Below are 15,318 nucleotides of genomic sequence, written 5' to 3' on the forward strand. Positions count from 1 at the left end.
TCTCTACCAAGGAAAGGAAGTTTGTCTGTGGTTTCTGATCTCCTCAGCTCCTCAAACTCCAGCAGATCCACCTCCCTTTATTCCATGTCCAACATGTAAGGCACTGGATCTGTGACTAGCTGTATTAATGAGAGTGTGTGTGTGTGTGTGTATACTGTATGCGTGAGTGTGTCTTTGTTCTTGTGATCCTTGGTGAATACAAATAAGTGCAAATGTGTGTATGTGAATCCCCTGTGGGCATGCATTTGCATGTGTGCATGACACGCTGGTCCCGGTCCCTGTCTTTGTGTGGTAAATGAGTCCTGTGTTTGGTGTCTACCTGTTGACTCGTGGTTCATGGTAGAGATGGAAAAAACGAAGCTCCTCGTTTGTTTCTTTTTTCTTTTTTCTTTTTTCAGCCTTGTGTTCTCAGTCTTTTGGGAGCCACTTTGATTTTATTCGTTTTGATTCTTCTTTAGATCGTTTCTGGCTCTTGGGAGGATAGCACACTTGGTTCTTACATGACCTTAAACAGCACCACACAAAGGAATGAAGCGATATTTAATTCATGACTTGTCGAGTAAGCCCTGTCAAGCTCTCTGAGAGCATAGTGGTCTCGGCCCAGTGTCGGCTTAAGAACAAATAGATACAGATATGTCTCAATAAAAGTACTGGACCTGTTTTTTCTCCTCTTTTCTGGTCTCTTTAAATCAATCAATCAATCAATCAATGTCACTGTCAATCAGTCAGTCAGTCATAAATCAATAGCATGCACTGACAGTGTTGCCCAAGCAGATTTCAAACCACACAGATAATTAAATTATTAATTATTAAGTGTGTGTGTGTGTGTGTGTGTTGTAGTGGTCGTTTGATGCGGGACCGCTCCCAGTCCAGTTTCTCAGTGTCCTACAAGAACATGAAGAAGAGCCCGTCCCTGCAGTCGCTGGACAACATCTCCATAGACAGCTACTTGATGGAGGACGGAGACAATTACAGTCTGTTGGAGAGAGGTGGCGCAAAAATGTTCATGCATTCTTACACACAAAAGCACCGTAACAAGTTAGTTGTGTTATTTATTGTCTCATGCACATAGTACAAGTGTCCAGCCCACAGGGACACCAAAAATACAGATGCAGTGTTGGAACATTTGTCAGACAAGGACATTATTTTTTTACATGTAACATTACGTTGCAAACAAAGAATTTTGTGGACTTTCTCTTCAATTTCACCCAAATCACATAACGAACAAAGTCTTTTCTCTTGAGGGAAACCACTAAATCTGCCTGTTTCAATCACAAATGGAAACTTAAGTATATTTTTCAGCCCCAGTGCCAGAGTCACTGTTCTGTAGTTTATGGTGACCTCTGACCTCCTTGGGATTAATATAAAGAATGTTCCCCTACAGGAATCAAGATTTTTTTTAAATATGATTACAGCACATGTACTTGGAGGCAACTGTATCAACCAGAAGGTGGCAGCATTGTTCTTATATGTCAGTAATGTACAGTGTTCGAGGCAGCTTCCTCACGCTCCAGATAAATCAAGAAAAGTCACATGTGTCTGTGTGTAAGTCTTTTATTTGTAAATCTTTTATTTATGCAACAGATGACGTGTCCATCTCAGGCTTCAAGGATGCCATCAGTGAACAGAGTGCCACTGAAAGCGCCACTGAGGCAGTGATTGGTCAGGAGCAAGAGGGGGGCGTGTCCCCCGACACTGTCAGCGCTACCTCCCAGAGCACAGATGATCCCACCAAAGATATAGTAAGACACCAAAACTTTTAGAAGTCGAGAGAAAAGTTAGAGTTTCAGAAAAAACAGCAGTTTATGATGCTGACTATAATTTTCCCGATTGTTTTTTGTGTGTGTTCCTCTCCTCCAGGTGTCGGTGCTGGTGCTGAAGGTGCAGTCGGTGTGTGTAGGCATGGAGGCGGTGGGCGAGAGCACGGCTGTAGCTCTGGAGGTGGGCCAGGTCACACCCAGCCAGCTGGGCAACGTCAGCCTCAGACAGTACCTCAGCAACCGCAGCCTGGGTAAGAAGAAGTCTGCATACATGCGTTATTATACTGTGAAATATGGTGCTTTTTCTTTGATTTGTAGTTTGGACTCATATTTCAAGGTTTCTCTTGGTGGTAGATGATGGGATGAGAAAAGTAAAAGTAAAGGTCCAACAAGTTTATCCCCTTCCATAAAGCAAAATAGAAAAACCTTGTCCAAAGAAGTAAAGATGATGCCAGAGACTGGAAGCCGAGTCAAGTAGTAACATCCTCCAAGCAACAAGAAGCACCACAATAACATCACTATTGATCAAGGTTTCCGAGTTGATTTGACAGGAATGTACTGTTAGTATTTGTATGATATTCCTGCTTTACACCAAACTGCCAAATGAATATTGTCAAAATTAAGAAATAGTGAATCATAATATCTCAGTATTTTGGCAAAAACTGGAGTGAAGACCAAAGTGCTCATATTTTAAATTGTGAGCTGGTTGATTACATAAAACCAATCCACCAAAATAGACTTCTGTTGAAGTAGGCTGCAGCCTGTTTCTTAGGTTCACACTAATGCTGAAGATGAAAGTGAAGGGGCATTTGTCAAGATTTAAGCACGCAAGTAGGGCAGCTACCAAACAAGAAAGAACAGCAGGGAAATGACTGCACTGTGTGTGTGTGTGTGTGTGTGTGTGTGTGTGTGTGTGTGTGTGTGTGTGTGTGTGTGTGTGTGTGTGTGTGTGTGTGTGGATTTAGACTAAAGCCAGCCACGTAACCAACTATTTTGCTTTTTGTAGATTATTTTTAGATGATCTTTTATGGTATTTTGCCTTATTTGACACTAGAGAGTGAGAGGAAACACACGGACGGAGAGAGGAAAGACATGTGATAAAGGTCTTAGACCAGACTTGAAGCTGTGTTGTTGGGTTTAAACCACCAGGATGCTCCATGACAGACCACACAATCTGTACACACACACACTAACACAGCCACCCCCTCCTTTTATTTACCTTGCCATAACTCCCCACAGGTATGGTGTGTTCAGTACCAATACCTGCTCAAAGCAGCCAAGGTAACTGCTGTGTGTTAATTCACCATCTGTAACTTAACATGCATGCTTGCCTCAGCGTGTCCTTTTCCACCAGTGTGTGTGTGTGTGTGTGTGTGTGTGTGTGTGTGTGTGTGTGTGTGTGTGTGTGTGTGTGTGTGTGTGTGTGTGTGTGTGTGTTTTCTTCCAGTTTGTCTTCTCATTTCCAGACTCAGGACTTTTTTGCTCGACGGCATGCTCTGCAGATGCACATAGATACAGTGTGTTGCAATGCAAGCGATCGCATGAAGTGTGTGTGTGGGTTTGACGGCTCATTTTTCAGCAGCAGAGGGTGTTTATGTGACATTGAGATCTCTTTCCTCCTGTGTGTGTGTGTGTGTGTGTGGCACTTAAGAGAGGTTAAATTTGACAGTAATGGAGTGAGTGGTCCCATTATTTGCAACATTAGGCCTGCAGCCTTAAATGTGTGTGTGTTTGTCAGCCGGATTCAAATGAACTGCCACTATTTGTGCAGACTGGTGTTAACCCCTGATCTTCTCATTCGCTGCTCCGCCTAATTTGCCCTCACTCTCTGTCTCTCTCTCTCTCTGTCTCTCTCTCTCTGTCTCTCTCTCTCTGTCTCTGTCTCTCTGTCTCTCTGTCTCTCTCTCTCTCTGTCTCTCTCTCTCTCTGTCTCTCTGTCTCTCTCTCTGTCTCTCTCTCTCTGTCTCTCTCTCTCTGTCTCTGTCTCTCTGTCTCTCTCTCTCTCTCTCTCTCTCTCTCTCTGTCTCTCTCTCTCTCTCTCTCTCTCTCCCTCTCTCTCTCTCTCTCTCTCTCTCTCTCTCTCTGTGTCTCCCCCCTCCTTCTCCCCCACCTTCCTCATCTCTCCACTGCAGCAGACTTTGCAGTTTCAGTCCAGTGATTCAGGCAATGAGAGAAACGGCAGCTTTACCCCTCGCTACCTCTCCTCCTCCTCCTGCCCCTATCTCACAAGAGCAATCCCCCCTCCTCCCTTTTTTCCTTCCTCCACCTTTTCCTCCTCACTCTTCCCTCAAGCTCCTACTCCATCTTCCTACTAATCCTCTGTCATTTAACCCCCCTCTCCACCTTTCCTTCCCTTCATCTCCCTCCCTCTCTAGGCCATCTTTTGTCTTCCCTCCATGTCTTATCACAGTCACTCAGTCCTTAGCTGCTGGCTGCCTCTCTCTCTCCTCTTCTCTCTCCTCACCCACTCCCATCCCTACTTCTCTCTCTCTCTCCATTTGCCTCGGCCCTCGCCACCCAGGATTGAGAGAGAATATGTCATTTTATCTGAGAAAAGCTGACAGCATTGTGCGAGTGTGTGAATGTTTTTGCTGGTCCTGAAATTGCTTTGTGGTATTAACCCTCTCCTGACTTTCCTTCAAAGTGCATATTAAAAGGATGTGACGCACTTGTCGCTGTCATAATGAAAATGAAATTGAATGAAAATTTTTCTTTAAGTGGCCATTTTCATGCCTTGCTGAGTGTTTCTATTGCAACTCGTGGTGTCTCTCGCCTGTTAAACTTGTCTAATTGTGTGCTTGCCAGCTGAATTTGTGTGTAAAGTTTGTGTGAAAGGGGGTTTAACAAGTTTAACAACCTCGACTTTCATCAGTTTGTTTGTCTTCTGTCTCTCTGCCCTCACTTTTTCTCCTCCTTTTATCTCTTTTCTTCAATAAACAGGAGTCGTATCATCACATTTTGTGGGACTGAGAGTCAAATTTGAGTCATTCAAGGGTGAAACTCTTTATATTGAAGCACACCATCAAATCTTTCAGTTTTCAGCACCTCAGTCAGGGTTTATTTTTGTAGAGTGTCTAATTCATAAAAGGAAGGAATGAAATATTCAATGGTTAAAACTTCACTTTGAATCCTCAATACTTAAGTGGGAGTTTCCAGCGAACGCTCTAATCCCTAGTCCTCGGAAATAATTAAACATCACTGCAGCAAAGAGCCCGTGGGATTGTACAAAATCTGAAGTCTCCTTCAGCCCACCTTTTTCTTAATTCCTTCTCTTTTTTTTTCAGCTCACTTTGCCTTTTTCTTTGTCTTCAACTTTCTTTCCCACTCCTCTTTCTGATATTCTGCTTCCTCTGTCTTTTCCTTCATCCCACCTTACTTCACCCTTGTTTAAACCTGGCCTTAACATGCACCCCTTAGAATGAGCAGACTTACGTAACATCAAGCTGGAAATGCAGTCTGTATGTCCTGATGATGACCTATAGATCTTTTTTTTTTCTTTTTAAAATGTATTTTGACACATTTTAAGAAGTATTGCATCTGGAAGTTCACTGTAAAGCCACAGTGAAATGGCTGTAACTTCCATAACGTGGCGTATTTCCAAGTGAAATGAAAAACTGTGGCGGGTTACAGATGCGGGAGAAAATATGAAATCCTTCAAATTTGATTGGAATGCTCAAAGTGGGTGTGGCTTAACAAATATGATGCAATATGGAGCTGTAGAGGACTGTTGGCCTCCACCCACACCCGCTTTACTGTGAGATCATGAGGTCCAGCGTGTTGGATCAGGAGGAGGCTCTTTTTTCCAACTAACACTAATCGGACCAAATTTCATCGTCAAAAATATTTCAATGTTGAGAAAAGAGAATGAAATGGAAAAGAGAGGGATTAAAATACCAACATACTCAAAAACTTTTTATTTTTATTTATTTATTTATTTTTATACATATATAACCGATGCTGGATGTTTGAGGCCAATACTGATATGGATATTTAGGAGTTTAAAGAATTGATTAGAACCTGGAAAATGTATTTTATTTCACTGTCTTTAACACACAGTTTCAGTCGAATAGCACATTAAATATCAAACAGGATGGATGTGGACTGTCAGATTCAGAGTATGTAAGCTATAATTATTGTTAAAGGATAGAGAAATCCTATTGGGTGTATTTTAACGTCAGGTCTAAATGTATTTCAGCTGAATCATCTCTACATGCTACTCCACAGACACGACACTGAAGCTAAAGCTAATGCTAACAGCAGCCTTTCGTCTCCTCCCTCACAGCTGGTGGTGAGATCAGCTCCGCGTCCTTCAGGGGCCTCCACAGTCCAGAGGTGCGGGCTCGCCTCGAGAGCGGGCCCTGTGCCGCCGCTCACTCCCCGCTGGCCGAGCGCAACGGCTTCCTGCAGCTGCGTCTCCACGGATACCAAGCCAGCTTCTTGATGTCCACGCTGCGTAACCTGGCCCACTTCCTGGAGGACGACTCTGCGCCGCAGGTGCTGCCCATGGAGATCAGCGTCAGAGACACACATGTCAACTTAAAGGTAAGAATCCCAGATGTTATAATATATATATGATCATTTCAGCTCCAGCTATTCAGAGTTTAAAAGTTTTTGTTTTACCCCGAGGTTATTGTTGCAGAATTACTGTTTACCTGCTAGATTTCAGCAGGATATCTGTCCTATTTTTTCCAGTCGTGTTGCAGTAATGGACCCCATAACTCACTGCCATACAGTGCAGCTGCTCCTATAACCAAGTTAAATATTTTGAACCATGGCCTAATTGGAATTTGGATTTGAACTGAATGTTTAATGACATAGAAAGTCCTTTCTACCTTCTCTCTTGGGTTCCTTCACGGGTGAGTAGATTTGCTGTGGAACTGATGTGGAAACTGGATGTGGATAATTTCTCTCCCTGCACCCCCCACCACCAAAATGTATACTACCACACTCAACATGTGCTTTCTCTGCTGCAGGACGACGGCCCCCGTGACAATCCCTCCGAGTCCTCGCCGATCACCCTGCATGTGGACAGTCTCATCATAATCAGAAGGGACGACGGCTCCTTCTCTATAGGAGGTGACAAACGCACACGCATTTTCATCTGCCAGATATTCCCACCTCCACGTCAGCGCTGATTCACTGCAGTTACATAACACGTCCTATTAAACGCTTTAAAGTCCACGCTCAATTCCCTTCTGTTGTCTCTCCTCACAGTGGACACGGCAGCGGAGACCAAGCCCAGGAAAGAGGGCGCGTTGATTGGCGGCGCTCTGAGTCCGGTCCCTGAGGTTGTGGGCAGAGTCTGCTGTGTACCAAAGGCTACGCAGACCCAAGCCCCGCCCACCAGCCCCCCTCCATCTTCAAGAGAAAAGGTGACTCGAACAATGAAAGCAAACTGTGGGGGTATATGGGAGTAGAAACATACAGGTACAAAACACCTGCAGGCACTCTTGAAGGTGGAGATTTCAGTGAATCTAGCCACATATTTTTCTCTCTGTTCTTCTTGTGTTTTCCTCCTACAAACTGCTGAACAAGAGATTTTTTTTTTTCTGACTGATCGTTCTGAATCTAGTGCCAAATTTTTGGTTTTCAAGCTATTCCAGTTCCCTGCTTGGCTTCCATTTCATTTACAGTGGGAGTGATATTCATCAATTTTATGCAGAATACAAGTATTAAATTATCAGACGGAGAGTGAACAGTTACATAACGCTGTTTAAGACCAAAAAGCCATCCGATCTAAACAACAAAACAGGTTGTTTGAGCGTTTTCCGATCTGTCACGACACAGGTAGTGCTGGCGAAGTGGTTTGTTGTTACATCTCGTGGATTCTACGGGAAGTTTTATTTCATTTAGATAAACATATAAACAACCAACCAAAGCGTTATTATTCTCCATCACTGTCTCTACAAAAGACTTTCTAATGTTGGTGTGTCCTTCCTCCTCTCTCCTGTCTCTGACCTCTCTGGTGTCTGTCGTCTGACTGGCTCATATTAGATAAGGTTAAAAGAACCTGATGTTGACTGTCAGTAGGAGACGAGATGCCAACACGTTCTCGGGCTGTTTTTATGCCCAACTAATCACCCTGACGTTGTCACTCACAAGACCACAAAAACTCACAGATACAGGTGAACTACAGGTCGTTCTACTTGTTTAAACAAAAACTAGCTGTGCTTTATTATTTGACTCATGCTGTTCTGGAAACTGAAGGTTTATTATTGATCTTGAGAATTGCAGTTTGACAAAAAAGGTCCACTAACTGGAAATGCTTCGGAGCTTTCACCACATCTCATGGCCTTCATCTGTGGATGGAGTTTGCCAATCTGCATGACAGCTGGGCAGACTCCGTCCGCTGATGAACATCAAACATTGTTTTATTTTCGACGTTTATGCCACCAGAACACGCTCTGACGCCCGACGTTCATTGCTTGTTTGCAGATGCTGGTGGATGAAAACGAATGTTTGAAAGTGGAGCTGTCCCGGGCCAAGATGGCGCTGGCTGAGGCTCAGATGGAGAAGGACTCGCTGCTTCACCGCATGAAGAACCTCAAAGTCAACACCAGCTAGACCCGCCTCTATTTTCACATCCAGCCAGCCAGCCAGCCAGTCACTCAGCCCCCGCCGGTCTGCATTCACAAGGACTGATGCTGATGGGCCGGAGTCAGCAAAGTAAATAAAGGCAACATCAACTAGTAAAGAAGAAAGGAGGATTTCTTGACAAACTGCTCCCTCTAGGCGCTTATTTGTTGAGTGAGCCACTGTGTGACTCTCGACTTCAAAATAATTCCTTCATAAAGCAATGCAGAGTCTGTGAAGACTCAAAAGTACACGTTTTTACACGCTTGTCGTCTGTTGTATGTTCTCCACTTTGGACTGTGGAGGATCGATGCATTTTGAGGGAAGTGTGTCTTTGTGTGTGTGTGTGTGTGTGTGTGTGAAAGAAAGAGGATCTATATCCATGGTTGTGCCTACAGAAAACCCTTCCCACACTATTCCTGTTGTGCAAGTTAAAACAGAGGGGAAAAAAATCACAGCTAATCTTAGACGAGCCTCATTCAATCCTGTAGGTATGAAGGAAAACTGAATGTCGTATCTTCAGAGGAATGTCTAAAAAAAAAAAAAAAAAGACTTATTTTGCACTGCACTGAAATTAAACTTGTAATTTAGTGCTTTCATATTTGGAGGGGACGAGACAAATCACTCTGTAACTCGTCCTCAGAGTGTGTACAGTGTACATTGTATAAGAATGTGAACACATAACTATTTTCTTCTGAACTTTGAATGGTTATGCAGTGTTTCAGTTGAATGTGTGTGTGTGTTTGTCTCAGCCAGAACAAGCATTTCATTACAAGTAGAGGATACATTTATATCTGTCAGTTCCACGGCTTTGTCAGCAAAATGCCCCACAGTAATGTCTGTACCCCCCCCCCCCCCCCCTCCTATTTTTCTATGTGTAAATAGCTACTTAACATGTGCAGCACTTTTAAAACTGAGGCACTGTAGATACATCAATCTGAACTGTGAGGGAGCAAGAGTTAAGCCGACTAGTGGAGAGAGGAATTTAGAAAAGTGACTCTTGTGTGAGTAGGAAAATACAGGCACATTGGAGCTGCCTGACTACATATATGTGTGTGTCTTTATGTGAATTTCTAATCTGCCATGTGTAATTTTGTCATGAACAAGCGTCGCCCCATATCTGCTGCTGTTCCATGCTTCATGCCTGTGTGACGACTTCAGGGGCAAATCCCTGAGTAGATGTTAAAAATGACTAAAACTGACTGACTTTTCTACATGCTTTGGCACAGCACAAAAGACTAAAAGGACAGTTCTCTCACACTTAACAGTGGATTCAGTGCATCCATCAATATACATATGCAACTGTCATAACGTGAACTTCAGCTCGGCCCAGTTAATTTCAGTTTCTATGTTTAAAAAAAAAAAAAGAAAGAAGAAAAAAGAGTTGTTCTGGTTTCTGTAAAAGAAGTGAAACTAGTTCTCTGCACAAACCTGGTGTCAAGACTTGAAATGTCCGAGGGATTAGGATTTTAACACCATTGTATGTGATGAGTTTTGTTCGTTGGAGAGGAAGATTTTCCTTTTCATCTGTTTTTCATCACAGCCCTCCTCCTCCTCCTCCCCTCTCTGGGAAACACCCTCTGAAACCCTGTGGAGGAAGGAAAACACAGAAAGTAATAAGTTGTATTTTGTCCGTCAAAGCTGCTGAAATACTGATGAAAATAAAAGGGTATCCAATTTAAAAGGTTTCCCGTTTGTATGATTTATTAATTTGTTTGCAACAATTAGTCCATTAAGCGTTTAGTTGATTGACAGAAAATGTAGCCACAACTAATTTGATAATCGATAAATCCTTTTCTTAATTGTCTTACAGCAAAAACTCCATCAATTCTCCAGTTGTAGCTTCTCAAATGTGAAGATCTGCTGCTTTTCTCACTTTTCTATCATTGTAAACTGAATACATTTGGGTTTTGGACTGTTGGGTGAATAAAACAAGACATTTGAAATACATTTCTTCGGGTTTTGGGAAATTAAAACTAATTTTTCACTATTTCCTGCCATGAAATAGACAAAACAATTAATCAAGAGTGCTTGCTCCGATTCACACTGCTTTTTTAAACTTGTTCTTTCATCCGAGTTCATTTAGCAGCATTTCTAAATTAATTAGAAACAGTGTTGAAGTTTGTTCTGCAATAAGTAGAGACAAGAAACTGTAAATATAAATGCAGCCTCTCCGAGGACTCAAATGAGCCGCACTGAACCACTGCAGGAGAGTTTTGGACTTTTGTGCACATAAATGGTCATGACATTTCACTGCTGGAGTAGTGCAGTGAGTCATAGAAGGGCATTAAGTGTGTGTGTGTGTGAGGGAGAGAGAAAAGTTCTGCTCTGCTGCTGTTGACATAAAAGCCTGTTTACATACTGTAGCTTAATGTTTCTGTGATGATGGCTATGTCACAGTGCAGGTCTGTTTATGTAAGCAAAGCATGTACACGTTCATTTATATACTGTGTGTGTGTGTGTGTGTGTGGGACAGTACGGCAGCAGGTTGTGCAGAATCTGTTTCATTCTCTGGTTTCTGTTTTCTTTCTCTACCAGAGCCTCGCTGCAAATACAGTAATCCTGCAATGAAATTAATGAGGGCTGAATTCCATTTAGTCCTGCTGTAGGCCTTTATTTTTTCACAGCAGCCATTTTGACTGGTCATCAGAATCAGGTTTATCGCCAAGTAGGTTTTCACATACAAGGAAAGAGAAAAGAAAAAGGAAAAGAATCATAAATATAAAATAAACATTTACCATAAAATATACATGGAAAATATGTACTGTAAAAATGAAAACATTTTATAAATTATGTAATTATTCGACTCCTTGTAAAAGATCAACATATGAATTGATAATGAAAATAATGAATTGCAGCACTATGTCATTTACATGATTCATCAAAAGTCTTCTTTTATGATCCTGTGGTTCATATGTTGTTAAAGTAACTTCTGCTGAAACAGTAAGTTGATTAATGTTTTGGGTAATCAATAGAAAATTAATTTGATAAATCGTTTAATTTATTTTTCAAGCAAAAATGCCAAAAAACTCTCTGGTTTCAGCTTCTGAAGTGTGAATATTTGCAGCTGTCGGTCAGACAAAGCAAGACATTTAAATATGTCAGGCTCTGGAAAACAGAAGGCATTTTTTTTTACTACTTTCTGGAATTGTATGGACTAAACGATTAATCAATTCAAGGAAACGATCAGCAGATGAATCAGTAAAGAACATAATCGTCCCCTGCAGCCTTAAAATGACTTGAATCAGTAACAGCTCGTTTCTGCGTGTTCAGAGGACGGACAGCTGCAGGAGGAGCACTTGAAGGCAGCACGTCTCTCCAAATTCCAATTAAGCAGCATTGTGAAGCCAGGACAGGTCCCAGCATGCACCGGCTGCAGAGTGGAGAGAGAGTGGGTGGGGGGGTCTGTTTCCCAGGCTGTCAGTGGACACATCTGAGCACATTAAAATCCATCTTCTGCCTTCATTCCCCATTCATACATCTGACATGACAGGGAGGCTATTTTGGGATCTCACCTGTTTCCAAATCCATTCAGCTGCAGCAGGGCCAATTGTGAAGGGAATACACCTCCAGCGTGGAGTGGGGACTGCGCATGTGCGTGTGTGATAGAATAAGTTAATGGTCTGAAAGTGGCAACAACAATTGGCACAGCTGATGGGGTTGAGTGTGACTTTTTTTAAAGGAACTAACAAAGGCATCACCTCCTGTTGGTGCCGTAGCATCGTCATCCACGCCCAGACTGTACAGTGAGACTGTACGTCGAGTCAGACACAATCACAGCGGGAAGAGGGCTGCTGTGCTTTCAAAGTAAAAGTTTAGATTTACACACGAGCATCCAGAATCAAGGCTGTTTCTTAGATAGTGTGATGACGAATGTCTCAAAAATGTATTTGCTTTTCCCATATAATAGCATTATATTAGTCTGTTGCCTTTATCTCGAGAAATGTATTTAATAAATGTTTATTGGTTAATGGGACCAGAAGTTTTAATCAGGCAATGCACACAAATCTGTGTTCACTGCTGCTCTGCTTTGATATATATATATTTTTGGTAATATGAACCACTAAAGCACAATTTTACAACATTATAAAATCTTTCAAGTGGGCCCTGACCTGATCTTGAAGGGGTCCTTGTGTCAAAATCTGTTTTTTGTGCTTGTGTATGTATGTAATATGTACTGCATATTCCTAAATCAATCTGTGTTTAATCAAATGAACACACAGCACATCTGGAGCCAGGTGGTCTTCCAGCACAGAAAAAACTCCACGGACTAAAAGAGAGGTCAATTGGGGCACAGCACTTCCACACAGCATTTTTTTTTGTCGAAGGGCCCCATAGCAGGTTATTCTGCCCATGATACTGACGCAGGGTTTGACAAATTCACAACATTTTCTATATTTTTTTGTCTTGTATCTTATCTTTTCCCCTTCTAACAAGGAGGACAATGTAAAAACAAATAATATTGTGATTCACCGCATTTTCTTGGTTGGTGATTGTCTTGGTCTAGGGATGGTAAGTTATTAACTTATCTATCTATCTATCTATCTATCTATCTATCTAGCTAAGCTCGCTAGCTAACTTAGCTCGCTAGCTAACTTAGCGTGCTACTTCAGAAAATGCAGACCATCCAAGAGTAAAAGACTAAGAAATATGTAGCTATCTGAAAGACAATTTTGGCCAAATAATAGCATTATTTGTGTTAATTTTAAATTACAAGTCACCTAAATTTACCTTTTTGTTTTGCTTTCTTTGTAGGCAGCTAGCTAACTGGCGTATATGGTAAGACAGTTAATGGTAGTTAGCAAATGTTAATGGGAAACAAGGGAACTCGCATAGGCAATAAAACGACGTCAAGACAAGATATAAAATAAACAAAAAGCAATATAAATAGACACATAAGCAGCCTATAACTGCATATTTTTCACTTTCAACAAGTTGCAACACATCGGCGAGTGAAGGTTTTATTTTGAAAGCTGTAACAGGAAGTGTACAGTTTTTTCCCGGCTAACTTGACACCTCTGTCTCTTTCAGGCAATACCGATAGGCACCGGCCAGTGCGGTAGGCTCGCGGTAAAAGGGTGGCGAGTACAGCGGGACCGAGGAGCTTCTTGCGGAGGCGGACAGGGTTTCACCTCCCCCTGGTTATCAGCTGGAGCTTCAGACCAGACAGGAACCTCAGTTCGGACTGAGAAGGAGTTTGTTTGTTCTTTTTCCACCAGGGTTACTCTTTACTTCACACTGAGGGATTCGCTTTGGAGCCCCAGGTTCCCCCGTTTTGCACTGAGGTTACACCGGGGAGCCGTGCACGCCAGCGGACTCACAGAGGAGGAGATTACGGAGCCGTGCGTGTGAATGGACTGAGGTTATAAAGCACCGGGGGAGCAGTGCACGTCAAACCTGCTCTGCAGCATCAATAACAGATCACCGTGCAGCATGCAGTGAGAGGAATCCTTTCAGATGCTTTCCCACTCCAGGCAGTGAAGGAAGGGGTCGCAGGGGAGGAGGATTTATGGGAGATTTGTTGGATTGTCATCACCCCGTCGTTGTAAACTTGTGTCCGGGATGGGGAAGGAGCAGGAGCTGCTGGAAGCCGCCCGGACCGGGAATGTCGCCGTGGTGGAGAAATTGTTGAGTGGGAAGAAGGGGATACTGGGGTCAGGCTCTGGCTCCATCCCTCTGCCCAGCCTGCTGAGGTAAGAAGCCGCACTCATCTCCTGCCCACGACCGCTACAGTGTCCGAGGAGCCCCGGGGGTGCTGGAGGGGGATTCCTGGGGGGTTCCCATGCTGCAAAATTAGGCATAATTTAGCTTCATCATAGGTCAATGCACTAGAAATGAGCGAAGGAACCATTACTCCAGTCACAGCTTCACTCCTCCCAGCTGCAGGATAGAGTGTACAATATTTATTCAGTACTGTATCAGCAGCATCATTTTTCCATATGCTTTCCCTGAGATAAAACACTATAAAGTTAGGTGTTTTCAGTGCAGGCTGCATGACACAGGAGAGGAAAAGAAAGGAAAGGAAGTCTGTTATGCAAAGTCAAGAGAGTTGTGTGAAGCAATGTGCAAATATAAATATGCATAAAAGCACATACTGTATCTGTGATCAGCTTGTGACAATCTAAAGGTTAGTCGTCCCCTGTCCTTTCTGGGTGCCACAGTGCTGGTTTGAGTGTTGTTGGAGCCACTGCTCGCCGAGCACAAAAAGAACAGACAGTACCTTCAGCTCCACGACTCTGACAGCCGTCAAAATGTTGATTTCTTGAGCATGAAGATGAAAGAGTGTGATGTTCGGATGATGGATGCATTTGTAACGGCTCTAGTTTGCCTCTGAGTGTCTTTATGCTTATTTTTGTGTGGCCCTTTGTGTGCAAGGAAAATGTACAAAAACCACCATATCTTCCTGTCTTTATGTACTAATCACTGTACAGGCATTTATGGTATTCTTGTCTGTAGTAGCATTACTAAATTGGCCCTATAGGGACATTGCTGTGGTGTTTGTATAGCACTGTGTCTGTTCACACGATGCTGGGAAGGCCTGAAATGCAAGATGTCCAAGTTGGCTGTAAAACAGCTCTGCATTCATGTGCTTCTTTGCCAGAAGACAAACAATAAACAAACATGGATTTCCTGAAAAGGTAATGTGGATTTGGCCCAAATTGGCTCTTTTTTGATTGTTTTAATCACTTGTATTATCGCCTCCAGTTTCTTTCTAAGAGCAGGGATGTGACGTTGTTTGTTTATGTCATCAGGTTAACAGGTGGCAAAATGTTCGATTACTTTCACCTTGAACCTCGAATCTTCTCAGGAATTTGTTACAGATTACAACTCTGAGTTTAACAACCAACTCGAAGCCTCCTTTTCTTTCCGAACTCAAACCACAAAGGCTTCAATCTGGCCGCGAGAACAACTGCTGAGGTTATTATTGTCCCCTCCTCCCGCCCCTGCAGCCTCACCCTCTCTCTGCTGAGGCCCAGGCTGAGCC

The 15,318-nt window shown here is 42.8% G+C and overlaps 2 protein-coding genes across 2 annotated transcripts in view; both read left to right on the plus strand.

The window, feature by feature from the left end:
• bltp3b (bridge-like lipid transfer protein family member 3B) overlaps positions 1 to 10,017 on the plus strand; it is a 30,032-nt gene extending 20,015 nt beyond the window's left edge. The window contains exons 17-23 of the mRNA XM_070928836.1: positions 841 to 989; positions 1,585 to 1,742; positions 1,861 to 2,011; positions 6,043 to 6,302; positions 6,734 to 6,851; positions 6,975 to 7,132; positions 8,196 to 10,017. Coding sequence (XP_070784937.1) covers positions 841 to 989; positions 1,585 to 1,742; positions 1,861 to 2,011; positions 6,043 to 6,302; positions 6,734 to 6,851; positions 6,975 to 7,132; positions 8,196 to 8,324 — 1,123 coding nt within the window. The 3' untranslated portion in view covers positions 8,325 to 10,017. The remainder of the gene's footprint in view (positions 1 to 840; positions 990 to 1,584; positions 1,743 to 1,860; positions 2,012 to 6,042; positions 6,303 to 6,733; positions 6,852 to 6,974; positions 7,133 to 8,195) is intronic.
• A 3,878-nt stretch (positions 10,018 to 13,895) lies between these two features.
• anks1b (ankyrin repeat and sterile alpha motif domain containing 1B) overlaps positions 13,896 to 15,318 on the plus strand; it is a 195,557-nt gene continuing 194,134 nt past the window's right edge. Inside the window, exon 1 of the mRNA XM_070928639.1 lies at positions 13,896 to 14,026. Coding sequence (XP_070784740.1) covers positions 13,896 to 14,026 — 131 coding nt within the window. The remainder of the gene's footprint in view (positions 14,027 to 15,318) is intronic.

This window comes from Enoplosus armatus, chromosome 22 (assembly GCF_043641665.1).
Source record: "Enoplosus armatus isolate fEnoArm2 chromosome 22, fEnoArm2.hap1, whole genome shotgun sequence".
Taxonomy (NCBI): domain Eukaryota; kingdom Metazoa; phylum Chordata; class Actinopteri; order Centrarchiformes; family Enoplosidae; genus Enoplosus; species Enoplosus armatus.